The sequence below is a fragment of the Passer domesticus genome, chromosome 6 (genome assembly GCF_036417665.1).
Source record: "Passer domesticus isolate bPasDom1 chromosome 6, bPasDom1.hap1, whole genome shotgun sequence".
Lineage (NCBI taxonomy): Eukaryota > Metazoa > Chordata > Aves > Passeriformes > Passeridae > Passer > Passer domesticus.
Window position 1 is genome coordinate 31,535,633 of NC_087479.1, and position 21,067 is coordinate 31,556,699.

At 37.8% G+C, this 21,067-nt stretch overlaps 1 protein-coding gene across 4 annotated transcripts in view; it reads right to left on the reverse strand.

Moving 5' to 3' along the window:
* FMN1 (formin 1) overlaps positions 1-16,113 on the reverse strand; it is a 171,271-nt gene extending 155,158 nt beyond the window's left edge. For 2 of the 4 annotated variants that reach the window (XM_064424143.1, XM_064424140.1), the window contains exons 1-2: positions 15,967-16,113; positions 1,680-3,690 (exon numbers count right to left, since the gene is read on the reverse strand). In XM_064424143.1, coding sequence (XP_064280213.1) covers positions 1,680-3,588 — 1,909 coding nt within the window. In that variant the 5' untranslated portion in view covers positions 3,589-3,690; positions 15,967-16,113. Of the gene's footprint in view, positions 1-1,679; positions 3,694-15,966 lie in introns of all 4 variants that reach the window. The other 2 variants (XM_064424142.1, XM_064424141.1) reach the window with 2 other exon arrangements.
* Positions 16,114-21,067: the final 4,954 nt, after the last annotated feature.

Here is a 21,067-nt window from a genome sequence, read left to right on the forward strand (position 1 = left end):
CCAACAACTGGGGGTCAAAAAACAATAATAATGAGTGAAACATAAGTAGAAAAAGAGGGAAGAAAAAAATGAAACAAGTGATGCTACAGCAATCACTCACCGCCTCCCATGGGTAGACTGAGGCCCTGACAGGTCCCAGGAAAAAGATGGCTAACCCCTCTAATGCCCCCTCTTTGCACTTTTATTCCTGAGCATGACGTTATGTGGCAGGGAATTTCTCTTTAGTTAGTCTGGGTCATCTGCCTGCTTGTGTCCCCTCCCAGCCTATTGTGCAGCCCCTGGTCTATTCACTGGGGGGATGCAGAGTGAGAAACAGAGAAGGGATTGATGCTGTGCAAACACTGCTCAGCACAAGCTAGAACATCCTGGTGTTATTGAGAATGTTTTCATCACAAATCCAAAACACTGTTCCATTCAAGCTACTGTAAAGAAAATTAACCCTATCCCAGGCAAAGACAGTACAAGAGTACAGCATAATAGGTACAGTTCCACATCCAACAATTCTAAATGATACATTAAGTTAAAAATACTAATGTAAAACAGAGAGAAAAAGATTTGCTGTGCTACCTTATTCTTATAAAGGGGTGAAATTGCTGGTTTTGTCAGCTAAACCAGCTCACCAAAAGGTACAGTGAGTACAAGATGTAATGAGAGGGATAGGGGAGCACAGCACACAGGAACCAAGAAAGGAATGAAAGAAGAACATAGCACTCATCTTTTCAGCCTTGTCAACTCACCAAATAACACTTTAAATTTGATTTTAAAAAGTCTTGAGTGGAACTAGCACAAGTTCTAGAACTAGCAGGCATAAATGCAAACCTCATAGGCAGTAGTAAACACCCTCTGGCTAAGGTAATGGTTTCGCACCCTGCACACCTCCCCTGTTTGAATCCCTCTTTTGTGTCATTTAGCACTGTGAGCTCCCCCTATAATACAGAAGGACCAGTCTGAGCCACACCTAGACCACTGTAGAATTAGGTCCTTCAGCCTTCTTGCTCCTTAAGTTAAAAATGAAGGGTATAGATGTTAATGTTCTAACAAAAATGACATGCTTACAAAAATAATTATGCATTTTTACACAGTACAACTTCATAAATAAACCCATGCCCTGTACTCAAATACATTGTAACATGACTCCTGCATGCAATCATTATAAAAACAAGCCTTTTCTTATAAAATTTACATCAACCTTGTAGCTAAATGGTCAAAGCACCAGTCCTATACTTAAGGCACTGTAGAAAATATTCAGAAAATATTCTATCAGTTAAGCCATACAAGCAAAAAGAACATATTGGAGAATAAATGTTACTATAACATTCTGAAAGACTAGAACACAGCACAGGAAAAGCAGGAAAATAAGCATGTGAGCTTTTTTCATTACATACGGAAAGATTTTTCCTTAACTTTGGCTAAGAGGTCATTCAGTAACAACAGAACTGAAAATAAGCTGACAGAAAAATATATCTTGAAACCTTTTATAGCCATAACTTTTGTTTAAAAACTTTAACAACTTTTCACCCAATCTGTAAGTAGTGAAAAATGGTTTTTCTATTTAACATAATACTTATTATTAACAGCTAGTATTCAAAAAACCCAAGCCAAACAAACCCAGAAAACACTCCAAGACTTTCATGCTCGGTTGATTCTATTAGTTTAAAATTGCATAAAATAGGACTGACCTGAACAGAAACTCTGCTGTGTCCGAGCAGTTAATTTTTCTTGCACAGCACACTTTTCAAAATGTCCTGCAGTTGCATTCTGATGTAGGCCCCGTTGCCTGCTGGCAAATCCCAATTCTCCCGGATCAGAAAACTTCCGATAAAACTGTGGCTCCAAATCACTGAAGGAGAAGTTTACAGCGCCGTGCCTTCCATGGCCATACTCACTGAGCATGGATTCGTCCTCGGTGTTCTGTGCTGGCAATGGGAGGATCCGGTGGTGCAGCTGCGGGCTGGGCAGTCTCGAAGATAACGGAGAAGGAATAGGTGACATTTGTTTGTGTGTATTAGATAGTGAATATGAATTACTAAAAACATTACTCACTGCTGCTAATGGGGGTGAATGCAGCCTTTTCTCTTCCAGTTTAAGATTATTATTTGTCTGAGGAATATCAGGACTTTCATTTACAGGCAGGTTCAAAAATAAATGCTTGCCGTTTCCCCGGGATACCGTGGTCCTTTTCTCATACAGTGAGCCTGGCAGGTTTCTGTCTACTCTTGTAATTTGTTGCAGTCTCTTCCATTCTGCAGCTTCATCTAAACTGTCGCTCCGGATAACTTTCAGAAGAGCTTTATTAACTGCTCCCACAAGGTTGCATGACTCATCAGTAATGTGCACTCTCTCTGCTTTGTACTGCAAACCAGAGCCGTCTTCCTCCTTTTCCTGCAGCACACTGTTATTAGAGTCTCCAGCAGCGTCATCTACAGAGCATACATCACTTCTTGATATAAACTCGTTATTTGCTGTTATGAGAACAGGAGAAATGGTTTTGTTATGTCTGTGAGAGTCAGGCAAAGACTCTGCAGGGGGGTTGGTAACGTTTTTAATGCAAGTGTCGAAATCCTGGACTTCAGCAAGAACTGTGATTCCTGGTTTCTCCTTGCATACTGGCTCAGCATACTTGCTACTTTTCAAGATTTTAGCAGCTGCAGATTTACTTAATGTCTCAAGTTTGTTAGACAGACTGTAGTGAGATGAATTCACCAAAGTAGTCCTCTGCTGTACCTTGGTAACTTCAGGAATGCATTCTCCATTATCCACTGGTTCAACTGCAACAACATCATTGATGTCTTTTGAGCTAGAACTTGGTAAGCCAGCATCCAATTTCACAGCTTTGTTACTCTTAAGAAAATACCCCTCTTCTGTCCACCTTTCTGGTTGTATTCTATTGTCTACTGGTAAATTATCCTTACCTTTTACTGTTAGCCAGCTGGAGGGAGAAAAGGAGCTGGGATAACTCCGGGTAGAAAGTCTTGTGGAGACCATCTTATTTTTCTGTTGCATGTCTTGTGTACTCAGTAAAAAGAGATGTTCATGTATCTTTTTTCCCTCTTTATGATGTCTGATCTCCTCAAAGCTCTCTTTCCTTCTGTATTTCCTCATTTTTTTGTGATTCAAATTGTCTCTTTTTGTAGAATCCAGCAATAACTCCTGCTGATGTATAAGAATGGAGTAATTATCACCTTTAAGTTTTGTGACTCCGGAAACATCCTGTTGCTTTTCCTCTTGATGTCCTGCCTTAAGGTCCGGAGTGTCATGAGATCTCAAATCACTGGATAACAGGTTTTCCTTTTCAGCAGTTAGTTTGTACATTTCATTGAGAAGGTCTTTTGTGGTAGTTTGCTTGAAAATAATAACTCCACGGTCTTTATATGGCCGTTCTCTCAGGGCCATGTCTAACCTCTCCCTTACTTGATAGCAGCCACAGAAACTCTCACTGCTTCTATCCAGAGTTCCAGAGCCCATGTAAGTAAATCCTGTGACTTCCCCCTCTGCATGATAGAAGCTGATGTAACAAAGCTCCGTAATGGGTTTGTGCAACAGGAGGATGGTATGTGTGCCTTCCATTATGCTTGCCAAATTAGTCATTCATTTAAATTATGTTCTAAGTGTTCCAAAGCTTGCATGACATAGCATGTGAGGCAGGGAATGGACGGAAGGCATCTGACTAATCTTCAACAATAATATTGTCTGCTGGAAAAAATAAAGAGAAGCCTGTCAAACTTGATTATGGCAAATTTAATATGACAAATAACAAGCCTGCAGAAGCACACTCTTCTCTCAGTATTTTCTGATACAAATCTTTTACCTCGAAAATCTGACACAAAAACAATGACATTGCCAACACTCATAGTTGGAGTCATAATCTTTCTCTCTCATACATCATTTCTTTGTCTCCAGGGTTCTCAGTCAATGCTGTGCCATCAGGTCACAAGATGGTCACCAGAACACCCATTTCAAAGAGACTTTACTTTAGAATGGTGGAATCTCTTGCCCTCTCTCTGTTAAAAGTTAACTTGCAGTTGAACATCTAGTAAAAAGAACCATTCAAGCATGCCTGTTGCCTTTTTACTCAGCACAACCACCAGCATAACACCATCACAATGTATTTAGGTCTCGCTGCTTTATTAATCAAGAAAACATTAAGACAATAAAAAAAGGTTGAATATTTTCTTCTTGTACTATTTTGGGGAACTGACAAGACATCAAGAAAATTTGAATAACAAAAAAAAATATAGGTTCAGCTAACATACAGGTAGTAAACAAATCTATTTTGGATCAACATGCAATAGTGTAATTGTACTTTTATAGGCAGATTCATTGAACTGTTTTATTTCCTATCCTTTTCATCACATATTTTCTTCCTACAAATTGAGTATATTTACATTTGTTGGATACACAATGGAAGTTTGTTTGGACATTTTGAGAACTAAATTGTTTTTCTTATCTGGAAGGAACTCTGCTACCACAATTAAAGTGGGGAAGTCTGAAGTCATTAGGGAATGCATAAGCATCAAGGAAAGACCTAAAGCCCAGACAAAAAGCTAGAGAACACCTGCTCCTACACTGAAAAATGCAAGAATTTCAGTTTGTAGCTGAAAAAGCATAAATACAACAGAACTTTTCATAATTTTAAGAGAGTCAAACTTAGGCAACAGTATTTAAAAGGAAGCTGTCATATTACTATGTAACATATTTCATAGAATCATAGAAAAAGCTGATTTGGAAGGGACCCATCAAGATCATCAAATGCAACTCCTGGCCCTGCACATGACACCCTAATGGTCACACCATATGCTTGAGACCATTGTCCAAAAGCTTCTTGAGCTCTATTGGGCTGGTGCTGTGACCACTGCCCCTGAGAGCCTGTTCCAATGTCCAAACATCCTCTGGGTGAAAAACCTTTTCCTGATATACAACCTAGATCTCCCCTGACTCAGATTCATGCCATTTCTTCAAGTCCTGACACTGTTCATAAGAGTGAAGAGATCAGTACCTGCCCTCTGCTTCCCCTCGGGAGGAGGTTGAAGACTGAAAGAAGGTGTCTCCTCCAAGTGGAACAAAATGAGTGACCTCAGCTGTTCTGCTTAAGGCTTCCCCTCCAGAACCTTCACCAACCTCATGGCCTTCCTTTGAATACTCTCTAAGAGCTTCATATCTTTGTTATACTGTGGCTCTCAGAACTGCCCCCAGCACTCAAGGCTGCCCCAGTGCAGAGCAGAGCAGGACAATCCCCTCCCTTGCCTGGCTGTGATGCTGTGCCTGATGCACCTCAGGACAGCATTGGCCCTCCTGGCGGCCAGGGCACTGCTGACTCCTGTTCAACTTGCCACAGACCAGGACCCCAGATCCCTTTCCCTGGCACAGCTTCCCAGCCTCTCATTCCCATTCTGTCCATACATCCAGGGCTGCCCATCCCAGGTGTGGAATCCAGCACTTTCCCTTGTTTGTGTTCATGTGGTTGATGATTGCACAGCCCTCTAACTTCTCAAGATTTTTCTGCAGGGCCTCCCTGCCTTTGAGGGAGTCATAGCCCCTCCCAATTTTGTGTCATCAGCAAGCTTATTTAGTATTCCTTCAAGTTCTGCATCCAAGTCTTTAATGAAGATGTTGAAGAGCACAGAGCTGAGGATGGAGCTCTGTGAAACCCCACTAGTGACAGGTCACCAGTCTGATGTCACCTGATTCACTATGACCCTTTGCACCTGACCTGTGAGCCAGTTGCTCACCCATCCTGTGATGTCCTTATCCAGCTGTGTGCTGAACATTTTGTCCAGAAGAATATTGTATTTTGAGACACAGTATTGAAAGCTTTGCTGAGGCCCAAAAATTTTGAAGTTTTGTATCAGTTTTTATTATGCAGACTTAGATATCATTTATAATGATGTCCATAAATTATTATAACAATTAGTGAAACCCAACTGTAAGAATCAAACAGCATTTATCCAAAACATCTTATCAACAAGCAGTCATTTACTGTAGTAATTTAATTTTATCTGTTTATAATGTTCTTTAAACAGTTTCAGACTTTCCATTTACTTTGAGTAGTATTATTCTTCATGCCAGGAAAATTCTTAAAATGTACACAAAATCCTTAAAGACAGAAGAGATATCCTAAGGAGAGAGGCTACAGTAAGAACAATGTTCTATTAGACATATATGAGCTTCTTAATTCTGTTCACCATCAGTTAAAAGTTGAGTGGCAGAATACTGTTCAAGCATAGAAAGTGGTAGGAAAGGTGCAAAACCTTTAGTCATTACTTTTCTTGAAGACTGGCTTGTTGTTTCATAGAGTTGTAAGAGCATCTGAGAAAAATATGCCATTCTGTTTCCTCTTTCATTCCTGTTTTAACTCATGGTGCAAGCCTGGAGTTCAAGACACAGGCAAGGCTGAGGACCACCTAAGATAGTAGCCTCACCAATCTTCCTTGTCTCCAGCTGTGCACGCCTCCTGCTCCCCAGCATAGAGTGGTCGGGCAGTCACAGGGGGTGTGTGCCACCAGCAGATGCAGTCAAGAGTGGTTCTGCATACAGAAATATTAGGAGCCGTCTTAACCCTACTCATTCTTCAGTCAAGCAGTAGTGAACACCCCTCAGGAAACAGCATCATGGAAACTATAGACCCAGTAGCTAGAGACCCAGACATTATGATCAAATTTACTATCCTCAAATGACATCTATCATATCACCAGGTTCAAGTCAGCCCTATTCTGTAGAGCACATTACTTTTGGTAACATGCATGGGTTTGCCTTGGGGTTCTTTCTGTGACAAAAGATGATATGTGTAAATAAGAGAACTAGCTAGCCCTTGTCTCAGCTGCACAGATTTGCTACACCCCTTCCAAAAACCAAGTAGCTCCTTCAATCTAATCTGAGTTCTGAAAAATTACATTACTGAAACAAGCCCTACAGCTGACCTTGAATCATATTGCAAAAATGATTACAATTAAAAGCTATTTTTCACTTAGAAATAGACAAATCTATTGAGCTTTCTTTTTTTTAAAATGGAATTGTCTTTGAATAACAAACTTATGCCAGTGTGAACCTAGTATAAAGGCTACATCCTACTAGTTATCTTCTTAATTACACCAAATTAAACAATGGGTTTGGTAGACGTACATTGACACATTAAAATGTAGACTCACTGTGAGTACAGCATAACTCCTTGTAAGGAAAAAATTTACATAGGCTTTAAAATTAAGTATTAAAAGTCAGCTATTAGAAAAAAATCCCAGTAATAGTAACAAGAGCAATAACTGAAAAGACACTTTGTTACTATTAGGCCAATGCCATATTCTGTATCAAAACTTCCATGGATTTAAAAGATAATGGGATACCATGCACAGCACTGCCTACTGGTATTTTGAAGCTTATTTCTACTAGTAGATATGTTTATGACCAAGAAAACATTTTAACTTCATTGCCTTCAGCATCTAATTCTACCTTTTTTATAATCTTCTATCAGAAAACAAAGATGTGAACTCCCTGCCTTATAAGCAGAAGCATTATAAGAAACTACCAGGAGAATTATCTATTAACTATCAAGGAAAGAAACTAGGACTTTCAAATGTTATGACAACACTCATCCTCAACTTTTTTTGTTCACTTTGCAATTTGTTTATAAAACTACTTGCATTGGAAACCTTACTATAGGGAAAGAAATATTGTAAAATAAAGTCGCATTCAGGCAAAGCATGCAAGCTAAGTAGAATGTCCATTATTCCAAGAAAATTTTAAATTTTAGCTACAAAACATATAACATGGAGAGATGAAAACAACCTTCAGCATCATTGCCAAGTTTCTCTACGCAGCTTTCCAATGCATAGTAGCAGAGCAGTGGGATTCAGGTTGTGAGGAATACTGCTTCAAGGAAAAAAACTATCTACTTAGATAAAGCTAATAAATGAAAAGAACCGCTGAAATTGTTAAATAGGCAGCTAAAAAGCAAACCTGTTCTGCTGATGGATTTTCTTCCAGTTTAACAGTGACAAAAAATGTCACAGTTTTCTTCAAAGTCTAATGCCAACGCATCCATTCATTACACTGCTCAAAATGTGCTCTTAAAAACCCAGAACCCCATTCCTACTGCTCCTTTTCTCTAGCAGGACACATCATTCACTTTCAGCATGACAGATGGTCTTCCTCCCTTCCTCCTTTCTCTGATACTTAAGTAAGCCAGAATTGAATTCCTTACTTTCCCAGCTCTCCCTAATAGCTGATTGCTACTAGATGACAACCTGCTTCTGAGCACACTATGACTAACGTTCTGAGCTATGTAGCTAATTAACACATCACAACAGCAAAAGCATGGTAGAGGAAAGGTAGGAAAAAAGTCAACAGTCCAAGGCTCCACATCACAAGCTTGAAGACAATGAAATGAAATTACCATAATATTTGCTTACTGAGCACAACTGGTTTGATAGACCCGAACAGAGAAAAACACCATTTTATAGTCTTGCCTAAAATCTCAAGTTTCTCTGAGGTTCTTTCAAATTTTCATTAGACTTAAAGATATTGTCATTAGAAAGATAAAGGTTATAATATCCTAATTAAGACAAAATATTACAGCACCTTCCAGCAGTTTTGACATAAATAAAAGAATTCCATAAAGATCTTTCCAACTCTAAGTCTACATTTGTTGATTTTGCCACAATCCAATAAACACAAAGAACCCCAAACCAATCACCACACACAAAAATACCAACCAAATTTAGAGTATTTAATTATTTTTATAATAGTTTGAATGATACTGACTACTGTTAGCAATAGTAGCTTAAAATACTGCTCTTCTCAACTTCACAAGTACTGAATTACACCAGCAAAGAGAGCATTAAGGAATATAAAACAGAGTCTATGCCAGACAGGAAGCTGCTTTATTAAATTTCAGATCTCATCCAACAGCACAAGGGAAGTATTAAAGCATATTAGAGTCCTGCCAACAAATTCAGATGAAACAGGAATAACCCAAAACATAGGACAGAGCTTTGTATACCAAAACCAGTTTCTAATCATAAATACAACCTTTGGCTGTGTCGTTCTGTTCAATCTAATCCAACACCAAGAACCCAGAAATCCAGGATAGAGTCCATGAAACAGAAAATCTGAAACCCAGGTCTCTGAATACATCATCCTTGTGATCCGAAGATGAGGAAATCTAAACTTCTTCAAGCCAAAAACTATAATTTAATGAAACGATAATTTACACAAGGCATGTAAAGTTAATTAAAAGCAGGTTAAAAGTTTTAGCTGGACTGAATAATATGATGCTGCCTCACTAGGAACAAATACATTCTGAGTAGCCAAAGTACCCCATACTTGTTCTGGTCCTTTGTAGATCATGGTCTCATTTGACATAGCTGCAAACATCCATATTATCGTCTCAGTGTACAGAAGATGGAAAAAAACAGTGATTATAGTTTGGGGTTTAGAACTGAGATTCACCATTTCCACAAAAAAGTATATTATGTTTAACTAGCCAAATATAAAATAATATACGTATTATTAGTACTGCCAGGTCTCAAAAAAAATGTTCCCAAAAGGAGTCTGACATGAAAGTTCTCATCCCTCTGTAGCCTACTTCAGTTTAGCAAAGCAATATCTATTTTCTGGCACAACTGCATCAGCAAGTTAAAAAAAAAAAAAGTTGTCACACAACATGTCCTCATGAAATTCTTTTTGGAGTCAACCATACCACAAAAATGTCCAAAATCTGTTTGCCAAAGGTGACTAATTTGCAATAATTAGTTACCAAATGAGATTTCCATCACAAACTCACCCATCTGACTGTTTAAGAGGTTGCTAATAAAAAAAAAGTCTGCAATGGATATTACAAATATGAAAAATCATTAATGTAGGAAGCACATTAACTAGCAAGCCAGCAGACATTAAAGCAGAGAATGAGCAATCTGTACACATAGTCCAAAGAAATAACACCGTAACAGCCTATTTGAAACAGACTATTTCAAGAAGTACAGCATTTAAACAAACAAATTCTTTCTGCCTCTCCACCTTGCTCTTAGACATTTGGCATGGAAAGAACCAAAAGAGCAGATGAGTCAATAATCTTGCCCTTAGGGTTTGATTGTTTTGTTGTTTTTTTTTTTTGACTAGAACAGTTTTCTGACTGCTGAAGAGGCAAACTGAAAGGTAAGTACCACAAAAAACATTCCTCATACTCTCACCATATGTAGAACCTCAAACTTATGATTCAAAGTGATGCAAAAAATGCTTATGAACAAGCAAACAAACATTACTCCAAACTCTCTTTGATGGTAAGAAAACCTGTAATTATCTCGTTGGTTAGAGCATGGTGCTAATAATGACAAAGCTGTGAGTACTATCCCTGTATGTGCCATTCACCTAAGAGCTGGACTCGATCATTGTGGGTCTCTTACAGCTCAGAAAAGTCTGTGAAAAGAGTAATTTGTCAGATCTGTAAATTAAAATAAATGTTCAATTATTTTGTCTATTTTAAAATAAGAAGAGGTCATTCCTCAACAGCAACCACATGGTATACTGTGCTTTACTAATTTTACATCAATATATATACCTTATATATATTGATGTTATTATTCAGACAAATAACAGTTCCCTACAACATCCCTACATCCCTAACACGTTCCCTATATCCTTTGTACCTAAGATGAACACTCAAAATGAAATCTTATAACTTAAAATAGAAAACTACTTGATATGTGTACAGGGGATAGTAGCTAACATTCAGCTGAATTCATATAGTGATGTAAAAAGTAATTAGTGGCAAGAGGAAAATATCTTTTGCCTCAGGTCACAGATGTCTTAATGAAAAGCTGCACTTATTAATTGTCAGCTGATTTTCAAGCAACAAAGAAAGAAACAAACAAACAAAAAGCCATAGCAGACCAGAACAGCTATTACAGACATTCACATAATCTAAAACATAACCTTTACATATTCCAGCACAAAAATATTATTGATAAAAAAATAAAATTGATAAATAAGATATTGATAAATCTGATAACATGCATTATCAGGAAATATAAGATTAAAAAAATTACTTTTACAGCGAACAAAGACACAAATTTGCAGTATTATATTTGTTCATGTCAGACTTGGGTCATAAACTGCACACATGATTTTTCTAGTTTTAACTCAGATAAAACATTTTTTTCTCAATACTTTATTAATGGGTAAATTTTACAGGATACACAGTAACTATTTCCACTTCTGGCAGCAAGTATAGGATATTTCTATAGGAAAATAACATGAATTAAATAAGTATTTTCTAAATAAAAGGATCATCTTCTTGGTAATCTCTGTCCAAAAGCTTTAACTCTTCTCATTCAAGTAGCCAACTCTTCAACAAGAGCTGCACCTTGTTCTGTATTGTATTAATAACATCTTTAATTTCCCCAAACCAAGAAAGAATATATTTATTTAATTGTTGAATGCCCATGCTTGTTAGTTTCATGGTGATATCTAAATGAAGCATTTAGTGTACAGCCTTTTAGATCAGAGGACTTTCACCCAGCATCACTTCCAGAGAGTTATCTGGCCACATATCCTGAACTTTAAACCCAGTACAGCATTCAGGGAAAGCAAAGAAAATAACAAAAAGGCTACACTGCAGTAAATGTTTGAGCTATTTCATCAGCAAGGGAAGAAAATACTGCTGCAAACAGTTTGGACTAATCACAAAATGAGGTGCAAATCATAAGGATGCTTCAGTGATGAAAACAAGAGAGAAATTAAATTTAAAGAAAAATAATAGTAATTAAAACCTGTCCCATAACATTTTATACCTATAGAAGGACTCCTTTACATAATACAGCAGGTGAATATATCTTTCTGCAGTTAAAGGTCAAAGACTCTGTTCACACTAAGTTCTTAAGAATCAAGAACAATTTTCTAAAATAATGCATTTGACAAGTTAACAAACCTATTTTTAATTATGCATATTTTTTCAAAAATTATGTAGTGGTTGGGATAAACTCAGTAATACTTTTAACTTTTCTCCCTTCAAAAATGTTAGTGGTCTTGAAATTACTTTAGCCTTAAGGAATGTTGGGCTGTTGCAAAAATTCTAACAATAATTCAAGTTTTGAAAACCTTGGCTGTACAAGATAAAATGGGATGTAATGACTTGGGATGATAATATTGACATTTCAAAGCAGAACGTATTAGATCAGAGAACTATGGTCACCTTTGTTTTCTTCATTCCAACTTCTTGCTAGTAGCACTTCATACATACCTGAATGGTTTCAACATATGACTACAACTAACAAAAAATTATAAACCAATTTGCGAGGAGAGATTATAGATTTTCAAAAGACCTGGTAAAGAAGTAAGCACTGGGTTTTAGATACACATTTAGTCTGTTTTATTAGTCCCAAGTGTATATAATTTCATTTTTTAAACTCTTGAAAATGGTTAATTGCTTATATGTCGTTGTTGTTTTCTTTGTCTGCTCCCTATCATGGAAGACTGAACACAGAAATTTTATTAAATTCAGCAAGTCTGTCACCAGAAAATGTATTTTTACCAATAAAAATATTTTAAAAAAATGTTAAAACCCAAATTAGTTTAAGATTAAACAGGTTTCATCAATCCCTCATGGAAGTTCTAACTTAACAATACAAACCTCATTGGGAAAAGAAGCAATAAGATTAAAACATGAAGAACACAGTATTTCAATAAAACAAGCTTAAAATACCACAGGATCAAGAGAATGACTGAGAAAAATCTCTACTTCATCTTGACATAAGAAATGCCCATTTTACTTCAAGATTTCAGTAGTGCCATTTAAATTAATCTACAGGACTTGATGGGTCTTTAAATGGAGGACATTAGCAACTCAATATAAAGAATTTAAAGGTCTATTGTAATTTTCTAAGGGTCCAACTCAGCAAAATGTATATGGTCTTGCGGAGATAATCAGCTCTCAATTATTTCCCCATAGAACTGGATTTAAAGTCAAGCTGAACAACCAAAGTAATGGCTGGAGGTTCAATCTTCCATGGAAAGAGAAGAAATGGTAGTATCTGCCTGGCTAGGAGACAGTGACTTGGATGAGAACTCATGCATCACATTTTGTGTGCTTTCTTTCTCAGCCAGAAGTGCTGAGATATACATACTGCATATTTAGCCATACATACTGTGCCTCTACTCTGACAACACTGACAGGAAAGAAAAATCACAAATACTAATCTGGAAAGATGCAGCGAAATTGCATAAGGCTAAATGATCATGGCAAAAAGAACCTTTCCCTTGGGTTTCTTATTGTAGGCAGATCTAAGCTCTATAGGCTCCACTGTCTCAGAGGAGGTATGAACTACTCTGACCATTAGATATTAAATCAGATTTTTTTAAAAATCAAGAACCAACTTGAGCTTTGTCATTAAAATATTATTGCAGTCTTTGCACTACTGCATCTAAGTACGGGACAATAAACATTAGTGGTCACCAACCAGCAACTATAGCAGTGACATGATTATTAACTAAAAAATGAGGGGTTGTCATCAAGGAGTAATGTATAACTATATAAAACATGCTGAAAGAGTAGAAACAATTTACACTTGGTTAAGGTTCAGATTCCATTGAGTTATATGTATTTGATTACTCCATGATGGCCAGTTTCCTGCATTTTGGTGTTCCTCCTAGTACCTAAACCCTAATACATTCTGGATATATATCTTTTTAAGTCATACGAGATCCAAGCTAAAAGAGGAAGTAATTTCATTCCAAAATAGCTAAAGAAAAAGTAAAAGCTGTCAGACTTAGATTCCAGGAAGATTGGGTGGAGAAAGGGAGGCAAACTAATTTTTGGAAACAGCAGCATAAAGGGACATAGAAAAGTTGGGTGCTTTTAAGAATAGAACTAATTCAGTTCTTAAATACTATACTCTAGGAGCAAAAAGCCATCCAGCCCTTGAGCCTTAATGAAGACCTCTCTGATTGTTCTTGCTTTTTTTTTCCTACTCTTGACCACTGTCTGGAAAGTATTATTTGGATTTAATTGCAAAGACTTTTGGCTCAATTTTCAAACATTTTATGTGTGCAAGTTAAAGCAGGATCAAAGCCTCAGAAAGGATGGCCTTGTTAAATGATAGTGTTAAGGCTCTAGGCCTTTCCTAGGTAAACATAAAACAAACAAACAAACACAACAAAAAAAACCCCAAACCCAAAACTCCCAATGAAAGACTAAAACCACAAAACCCCTAATCTCCACCCCCTGCCAAGTAGTTCTTCATATCCCAGGCGCAACTGTCTCTTCACCACATTTTATGTCCTGACAAATGTCAGTATAAAACTGACATTCATTACCCTGGCATTTATTTTGAAACCCAGCCATTTCCTATTTTTCTATCTCATATTTGCCTACAGCTTTCACTTTACAGACACAAAAATCTGAAAACAGAAGTTGAAAGGAAAAGTTCCAATTTTCTGGAAATACCTGTCTATGTAAGAAAATCTCTACAGAGACAATCTTTTACCTATGCCTGTATTTCAATCTTACCTTCACAAAATGCAAAATACTAGCAAAACATTGTCCTGTTATTTACTACTGACTACATGAGAAAGCCACCTATGCCCATGTAGCTGTACTCCCTACACACACATCCACGAAAAAACCTCACAGGAACACGCATGTCCATGCCACTTGACTTTCAGTGAGATAAGTTTTCACTTGAGTTGAACCTATTTCCATTACTCACAACATGTTTGATTTCATACCAAACTGCAACTTTCTGTCTAGAGTCCTTCAATTTAAGTTGATGTTATGTGTTGACAGTTTCTTTTTTTATAGTAACATAAAGTTCTTTCACTCTCCATTTAACCCAACATTGCTTAAGCGCCTCTGCTGAAATTTACCAAAACAAGCTTATTCACCCTCAAGCACAGTCCAAACTACTTGAAAGATTTACCTAAATTTCACAGGAATAGTACTGATATACTTGTAGAAATATCTTTAAATGTGTGCATAAGAGTTTAATGATAACGCCTGCACAAGATATTTTTACAAGCAAAATGATTATTAAAGCCATCATGAATGATTCAAAAGATGGGCTTAAAAAATAACTAAAATTAGGAACATATTCAAAATTCCTTCCTCTGTAATTTTTCAGCAATTTTTAAAAATTAGTTGATTTTCTGTGAAGCTGCAAGAAAAGAACTCATTATGATTCCTGCTACACACTTGAGAAAACAAGTATCACAAGACAAGACTGTGGGACAGCCGGAAGGACTAAATATACACAGTTCCCAGACCAACTCTGTCTGTAATATCATGATGTGATTTAATATTGCAGCTGAAGAAAGGAGACTGTGCAAAGCAGCAAGAGAAAGACTGATACTGGCATTCTGGAGAAACCTTTTTCCTGCATGTAAAAGACATTAGCAAATGTCAGCATACAAATGCATTCTAACTCAGTTCATGAGTAACAGTGATCAGCCTCATCTGCAGTGGTGACCCCTGTAAGCTTCACAGCCCAGAGTAACAGATTGTCTGAACGCTGTAAATATTATCACGTGTTTCCCACTCATCTGCCCTCCTGAGTGCCCGACGGTATTTGCACACATCAAACGCTACAGAATTATAACAATCTGCTTTCCCCGCTTCGCTGCGCCTATCCCGCACGCCAGACTAGAAGAAATCGAGGATAGTTTTAAGAGTCATTTTGGGCGGGGGGAAGTAATCCAGTTAAATTGACTTTAATAGCGCTGTCAAGAACAGGGGAGGGAGGAAATCTACGGACTTTCTTCGGACCGCAAGAGAAACTAAGAGATCACAGCTCTCGTGATCCCCCAGAAGCTATTTATAAATAAGCAGCCAGAGAAAAGACGGGATGCTAATGACGACCAAACAGATCCCTTCCCTGCAGTCCTGAGTTAGTGGCTTTATTTTGTAATCCACTCGATTGCGACAGAGCCACTGCGGGGAACCGAGCAGATGGGAGATCGGTGGGCAAGCGAACGAAAGAACATTACCTTGCGAGAGGCAGCGCGCCGGGCGGCGATGCTCCTGCTGCAGTTTCAGGTGCCGGGGAGGCAAGCCGGGGAGGCTGCCGGGCTGCGCTGCCCGGGCCGCCCCCGCTCCCGCCTCCTCCTCCGGGGCCGCCGCCGCCGCCCGGGGCGCTCCCGTTGCGGGGCGCGCGCCGCACCGCTCCCTCCCGCGGGGCGGGACCGACGGCCCGGCTGGCCAATGGGCGGGCCGCGCGGCCGGGCACTGACCAATGGGCGGGCCGCGCGGCTGGCGCGCGCCGGGTCCGCGCGCGGTGCGGCGGCGGCCGCGGATCCCTCTGCGCGCGGAGCGGTCACAAAGAGAGGCGGGCACGGCCCGAGGCGGGCGAAGCTAACGCATCACGGCCGCAGCCCGCTGGCTTTCGTCGTTAACTGCCCTTGCATAATCCGTCAAATCTGTTCTCCTCCTGGATGAGCATCGCTGCCAATCGTGTCGCTATCGCTCACCACAGTAATTGCAACACAGCCCTCGAGCGAGCCAGACATAACTCTGGACTGCAACATTAGGGGACAAGAAATCCTCTCCTCTACTTCTAACACTGCTAGAAGAGGAAAATCAGAATACAAGCTGCAGTCCTAAACCACCTCGTGAAATACCTTGCTATTTCAAGGGACGGAATTTTAGGCGGAGCAAGGACCTGGTTCATTGGTCTGAATCTCACTTTTCCATAAGTAATCTTCCTGCTACTTGTCCCTGGAAGTTCTCCAGTCTGAGGAATGGAGAAAAAGGCTTTTGGAATAACTGATTTAGGTAAAAAATAATAACAACAATTCAGTAGTAACAGAGTTAGGGTTAAAATATTTCTAGTAACAGACACAACAAGGAGAAAAATTGTCTTGTAATTTCCACAGACATTGAAGACCCTTGCCTATGTAAGTAAAATATTGCAACAAAATACCTTTTCTCACAGTAACTTGTAGCCTCCTGAAAATGTCACATTTCATTCTGCTTCATGAATTAGTTTATTAAATTCTTTATTATATTTATGATCTTACTGAACTTAAACAGAAAACATCCACCTCTATTTGAAACACAAGAGATTATCAGATTCTGATCACTTTAGACCACTCACATTTTTTTCCTTTTGAAAACTTAACAAAATCAGTTTTCCTACTTTTTGCCTGATATTTTTTCACTGTCAGCTGGTCACCTATACACGTACTAGCTCATACTCTGCATATTGAGACACGTCTGCAGACTAGGGAATGGAAAAAACCCTGGCTGAAAGTACATCTTGCTCTTCTGATGTCAAGTACTTTGAAACAAAGATTAACAATTACTTTCTTAGTAACTTCATTTTGCAAACACGTGATTTGTGTGGAAACAAGAGTTCACAGAAAGCAACCAACATGAAATGATTGTGTCAGGCTGGGCTGCAATGTAGGGCACAGTGAGAGCAAAACCTAATCTCTGAGAGGTTTCCACTTCATCTGCACTCATCTGCGTAATCAGCTTTTCATCTTGTCATAGGATAAATGCAACCTGCCTTCTGCTTCATTTACCCCATATAGAGCACTGCCATAGATTTGTATGAAGCAACCGGTAAGAGCCTGTGCAGAAATGTACTCAGAAAGGAACTGCAAACCATTCCATTTTTAAAGGAAATTAAAGCTTGGAAGTCATCTATTTGCCAAGTTAATACACTAATCAGAGCTGAAAGCTATTCACTACATCCAGTATGCAAACTGACCCTGCTTTAAATGAAACAACCCTTACTTTCAGCTACCATTTAATTTCTTAATCTGTGAGTTTGTGTATGGTAATAAACAATAGCTGTTGTTTAACCTTTCACCAGCTTTTACAAACTGCTATATTCCAGTGAGTAGCCCAACTTGTTGAGTGGAACTAGTGTTATTTTCACTCAGTTTCAGTTCATCTAAGTGTGGAAGGCTCATACAAGTAAAGACCTTCAGGGAGCAAAGCAATGAGTAACAGCCTCCTGTTCAGGCTGCTCCTTTATTTGGAAAGGTTGGAAAATCACCAGAAGTCGTAGCTAACAATCAATTAAACATTTTAGCAACAGTGTTCTCAGAAGTAATGTCTGATTGGCTTTGATGTCTGACAACCTAAGTCTATACTAAGTTCTAAGGACTAATAATGAGGAGACAGGCTGGCCAACTGCATATTTATAATTCTTTGTGCTCTTCTCTCAAAGGATGAGTATTTTTCTCTAATACTGTCAGAAACATGTTCACATAGATGTATGGTAATCTAAATGTGAAGATGTATGGGTAATCTACAGGTACATGAAGAAAACATGAACTGTATTATGCAAAAAAGGGAGTAGGAAATATGTCACTGTTTGCTCCAAAGCAGTTGTTACCAGTACATTTGCACTTGAAGATCTAAGAAGCAAAGAGCTATCATGCATAAAACAACTTGATTTTCTGTTTTTTTCCCCCATTCCTGCAGCAAATTCTCATCCCTGAACAGGTATTTAAGTATTCTAATATGTTTATTCTCTTGTCTTAAAATTGTACATCAGAGCTGACAGTTCCACACAGCAGGGATATGAGATTTAATATTTTCGTCTTAAAATTAATGCTTTGAATTCCCAATAAATGCAGCTCCATAATGCAGCAAGTCTTTGTCTACTTAAATTTACATGGCTGCTTTTGCACCAAAAAGATTTAAATATATTCCTGAACTTGTCCAGACACATGAATTGCATAGCAATGTCATAGCAAATACACCCAGAACTCTTTATTCTTCATTTCCTCCTCCTGCACCCTCTCAAATCGCCCTAGAGTCATCATCCCATATTCTTCAATCCAAAACATCCCATGCCTTGGAACAGCAGCATGAGTTGTTATGCCAGGAATACCAGGTACTAAGTACTGCTTGAGATTCTGATCCCCTCTGTCCAAGCTGCCAGTTTTATTCTCATATCTAAAACTCAGAAGATACTCTGCTCAATAATAAAGAGAACAAATTGTGAAATATTATAGAATACTTAACAGGACCAATTACAATTCTGTTTATCCATTATGTCAGACAATAATACCAAAGAAAAAAAGAAACACAAACCCCCTATCTAGTTAAGTATAGGAAGCCATCTGCTTTCTTTAAAATTATTAAAATAAATAGAATTGGAATTATAGGACCTTGATTAATTTGTATCTTTGTGTAGGTAAAAAGGTTATATGAAAAACAAATGCAAATATATTTAAATGCATGTTTAAAATTGATTGGATGGAGGGCTTTTGAGAAATCCTGTGGTTTCTTTGGGTTTTTTGGAGGTTTTTTTTGCCTCTGCAATATATGCTGCATGGTGTTGATTTGGTTTATTCATAAATTCTTGCCCTAAAACTGCCTAATACAGAAATATTATAGTTTAAATTAGTAATCCATTACATACATCAATATCAAAGATTTTACCCTAATGAGAAATATAGATTTGCCTGTCTCAAATTATACCAAATCACCCAAATGATTGAGTAACTTTGGCCAAAATGTCTTTTTCTCTGATTAATAAAATGGAACTTCAAAAGACAGCAGAAGATATAATCTTTGCAATTTTAAAAATCCTGGATGCATGACTTTGAAGTACTGCCAAGTCTTGCTATTAAATGACCTGATTTTGGACAGGGAAGAAGCCCGTCTTACAACAAATACAAGTACGCGTATGCAAAATTCTGAGAGCAGGGTGAAAAATTACTTATTTTTATGGGAAAAAAGCATAATCGGGATTGTTACAGAAAGCAGACAGAATGTTCCAGAAAACAATATGGAAGACCTCTCTGGAAATGAGTACGTGTTAAGTGGCTAAAACACTGCTAAAGGTGAAGTGGTAGGATCCATTTCATCAGTACACTGAAACTGAGGTATTCTCTGCCAGGCTTAAGTACAAGAGAAAATTAAGGGAACTGGTGACAATTAAAACTCCAAAATTAAACTATACTAAGAAAAAGCTCCCTTTGCATTTTTTATTCTGTAAACAAATGCATGGAAATAGCAAACATTCTCTAAAAATTTTAAACACCAACTACTTGTCTGTTATTTGAAAAAGGAGGAGTTTACTTTTAGCATATATTACATACAAATAGATTTACATTAAGCTATTACACCATCAAGTCCTTATAAAATCAATAAAATTAGTGTGACTTCTCTTCATGTAAACTAAACACTAAGATTATGAAAAAAATGTGTGTGTGCGTATGGTATTAAATACCTTCTGGGAAAGGTTAACAGCTGTGGATGCAGCCATTTATTTAGGTCAGTAGTGAAATTCTGTGTCCAGAAAAAAAGAAAAATTGGAAAAAGAAAAAGAAGGTAGTGTCTAATGAACCAGGTATATCTATCAGTTGTACTGGTTGAAAGATTGTGGAGACAAACTGCCCTCAGAAATGGTCTTAAGATTGAAAGAATCTTGGGACAGCAGAAACTCATTATCACTCCTCTCTTTCTCTCTCTCTGGTACATGTCCTATTTTACAGTCAACTATGAATCTAGACTCAAACATAACAATATAGGTACACAATGCATTCAGTTTGTTTAGAGATGTTAAAAGCTATAACTAAGGGCCCAGTTTCAGTATCCTGAAAGGTTACATTCAAAAATACAGGATTGATAGAAAACTGTGCAGAGCACAAGTGGAGAGCCTCTTGGTCCCCATGTCAGTCTCAGCACACTGTTCTATACACGGATAACAGCAATTCAGACTTCTGTCTCCAGTATTCACTTTAACATTTTTATACATGATATATATGTTACAGTTTAATATTTTAAAAGTCCAAAGAGAAAATAAGGAAACCAAAATAATAACAAAAGTTTTTTAACAGATACAGCATATCTTAAAAAATGCCAGCTTAAGAAAAAACCACCCCAACACTCAATGATCCAATGTTATCAATACAAAATATTTGGCAGTTCTGCACAATAAATAGAAAAGTAGGAAAACAATGTTTCAAAGTAGGAAATCAATGTTTTTCTATCTATATCAGAGGTTTCATACACATTTCAACCAGATGCAGTCAAGCAACAGTAGAATTAATTAGATGCAAGATTATAATTCCCCAGGCCTAGTAGTCTGAAGGAAAAGGTGGAGCAGAAAGGCAATCTCAGTAC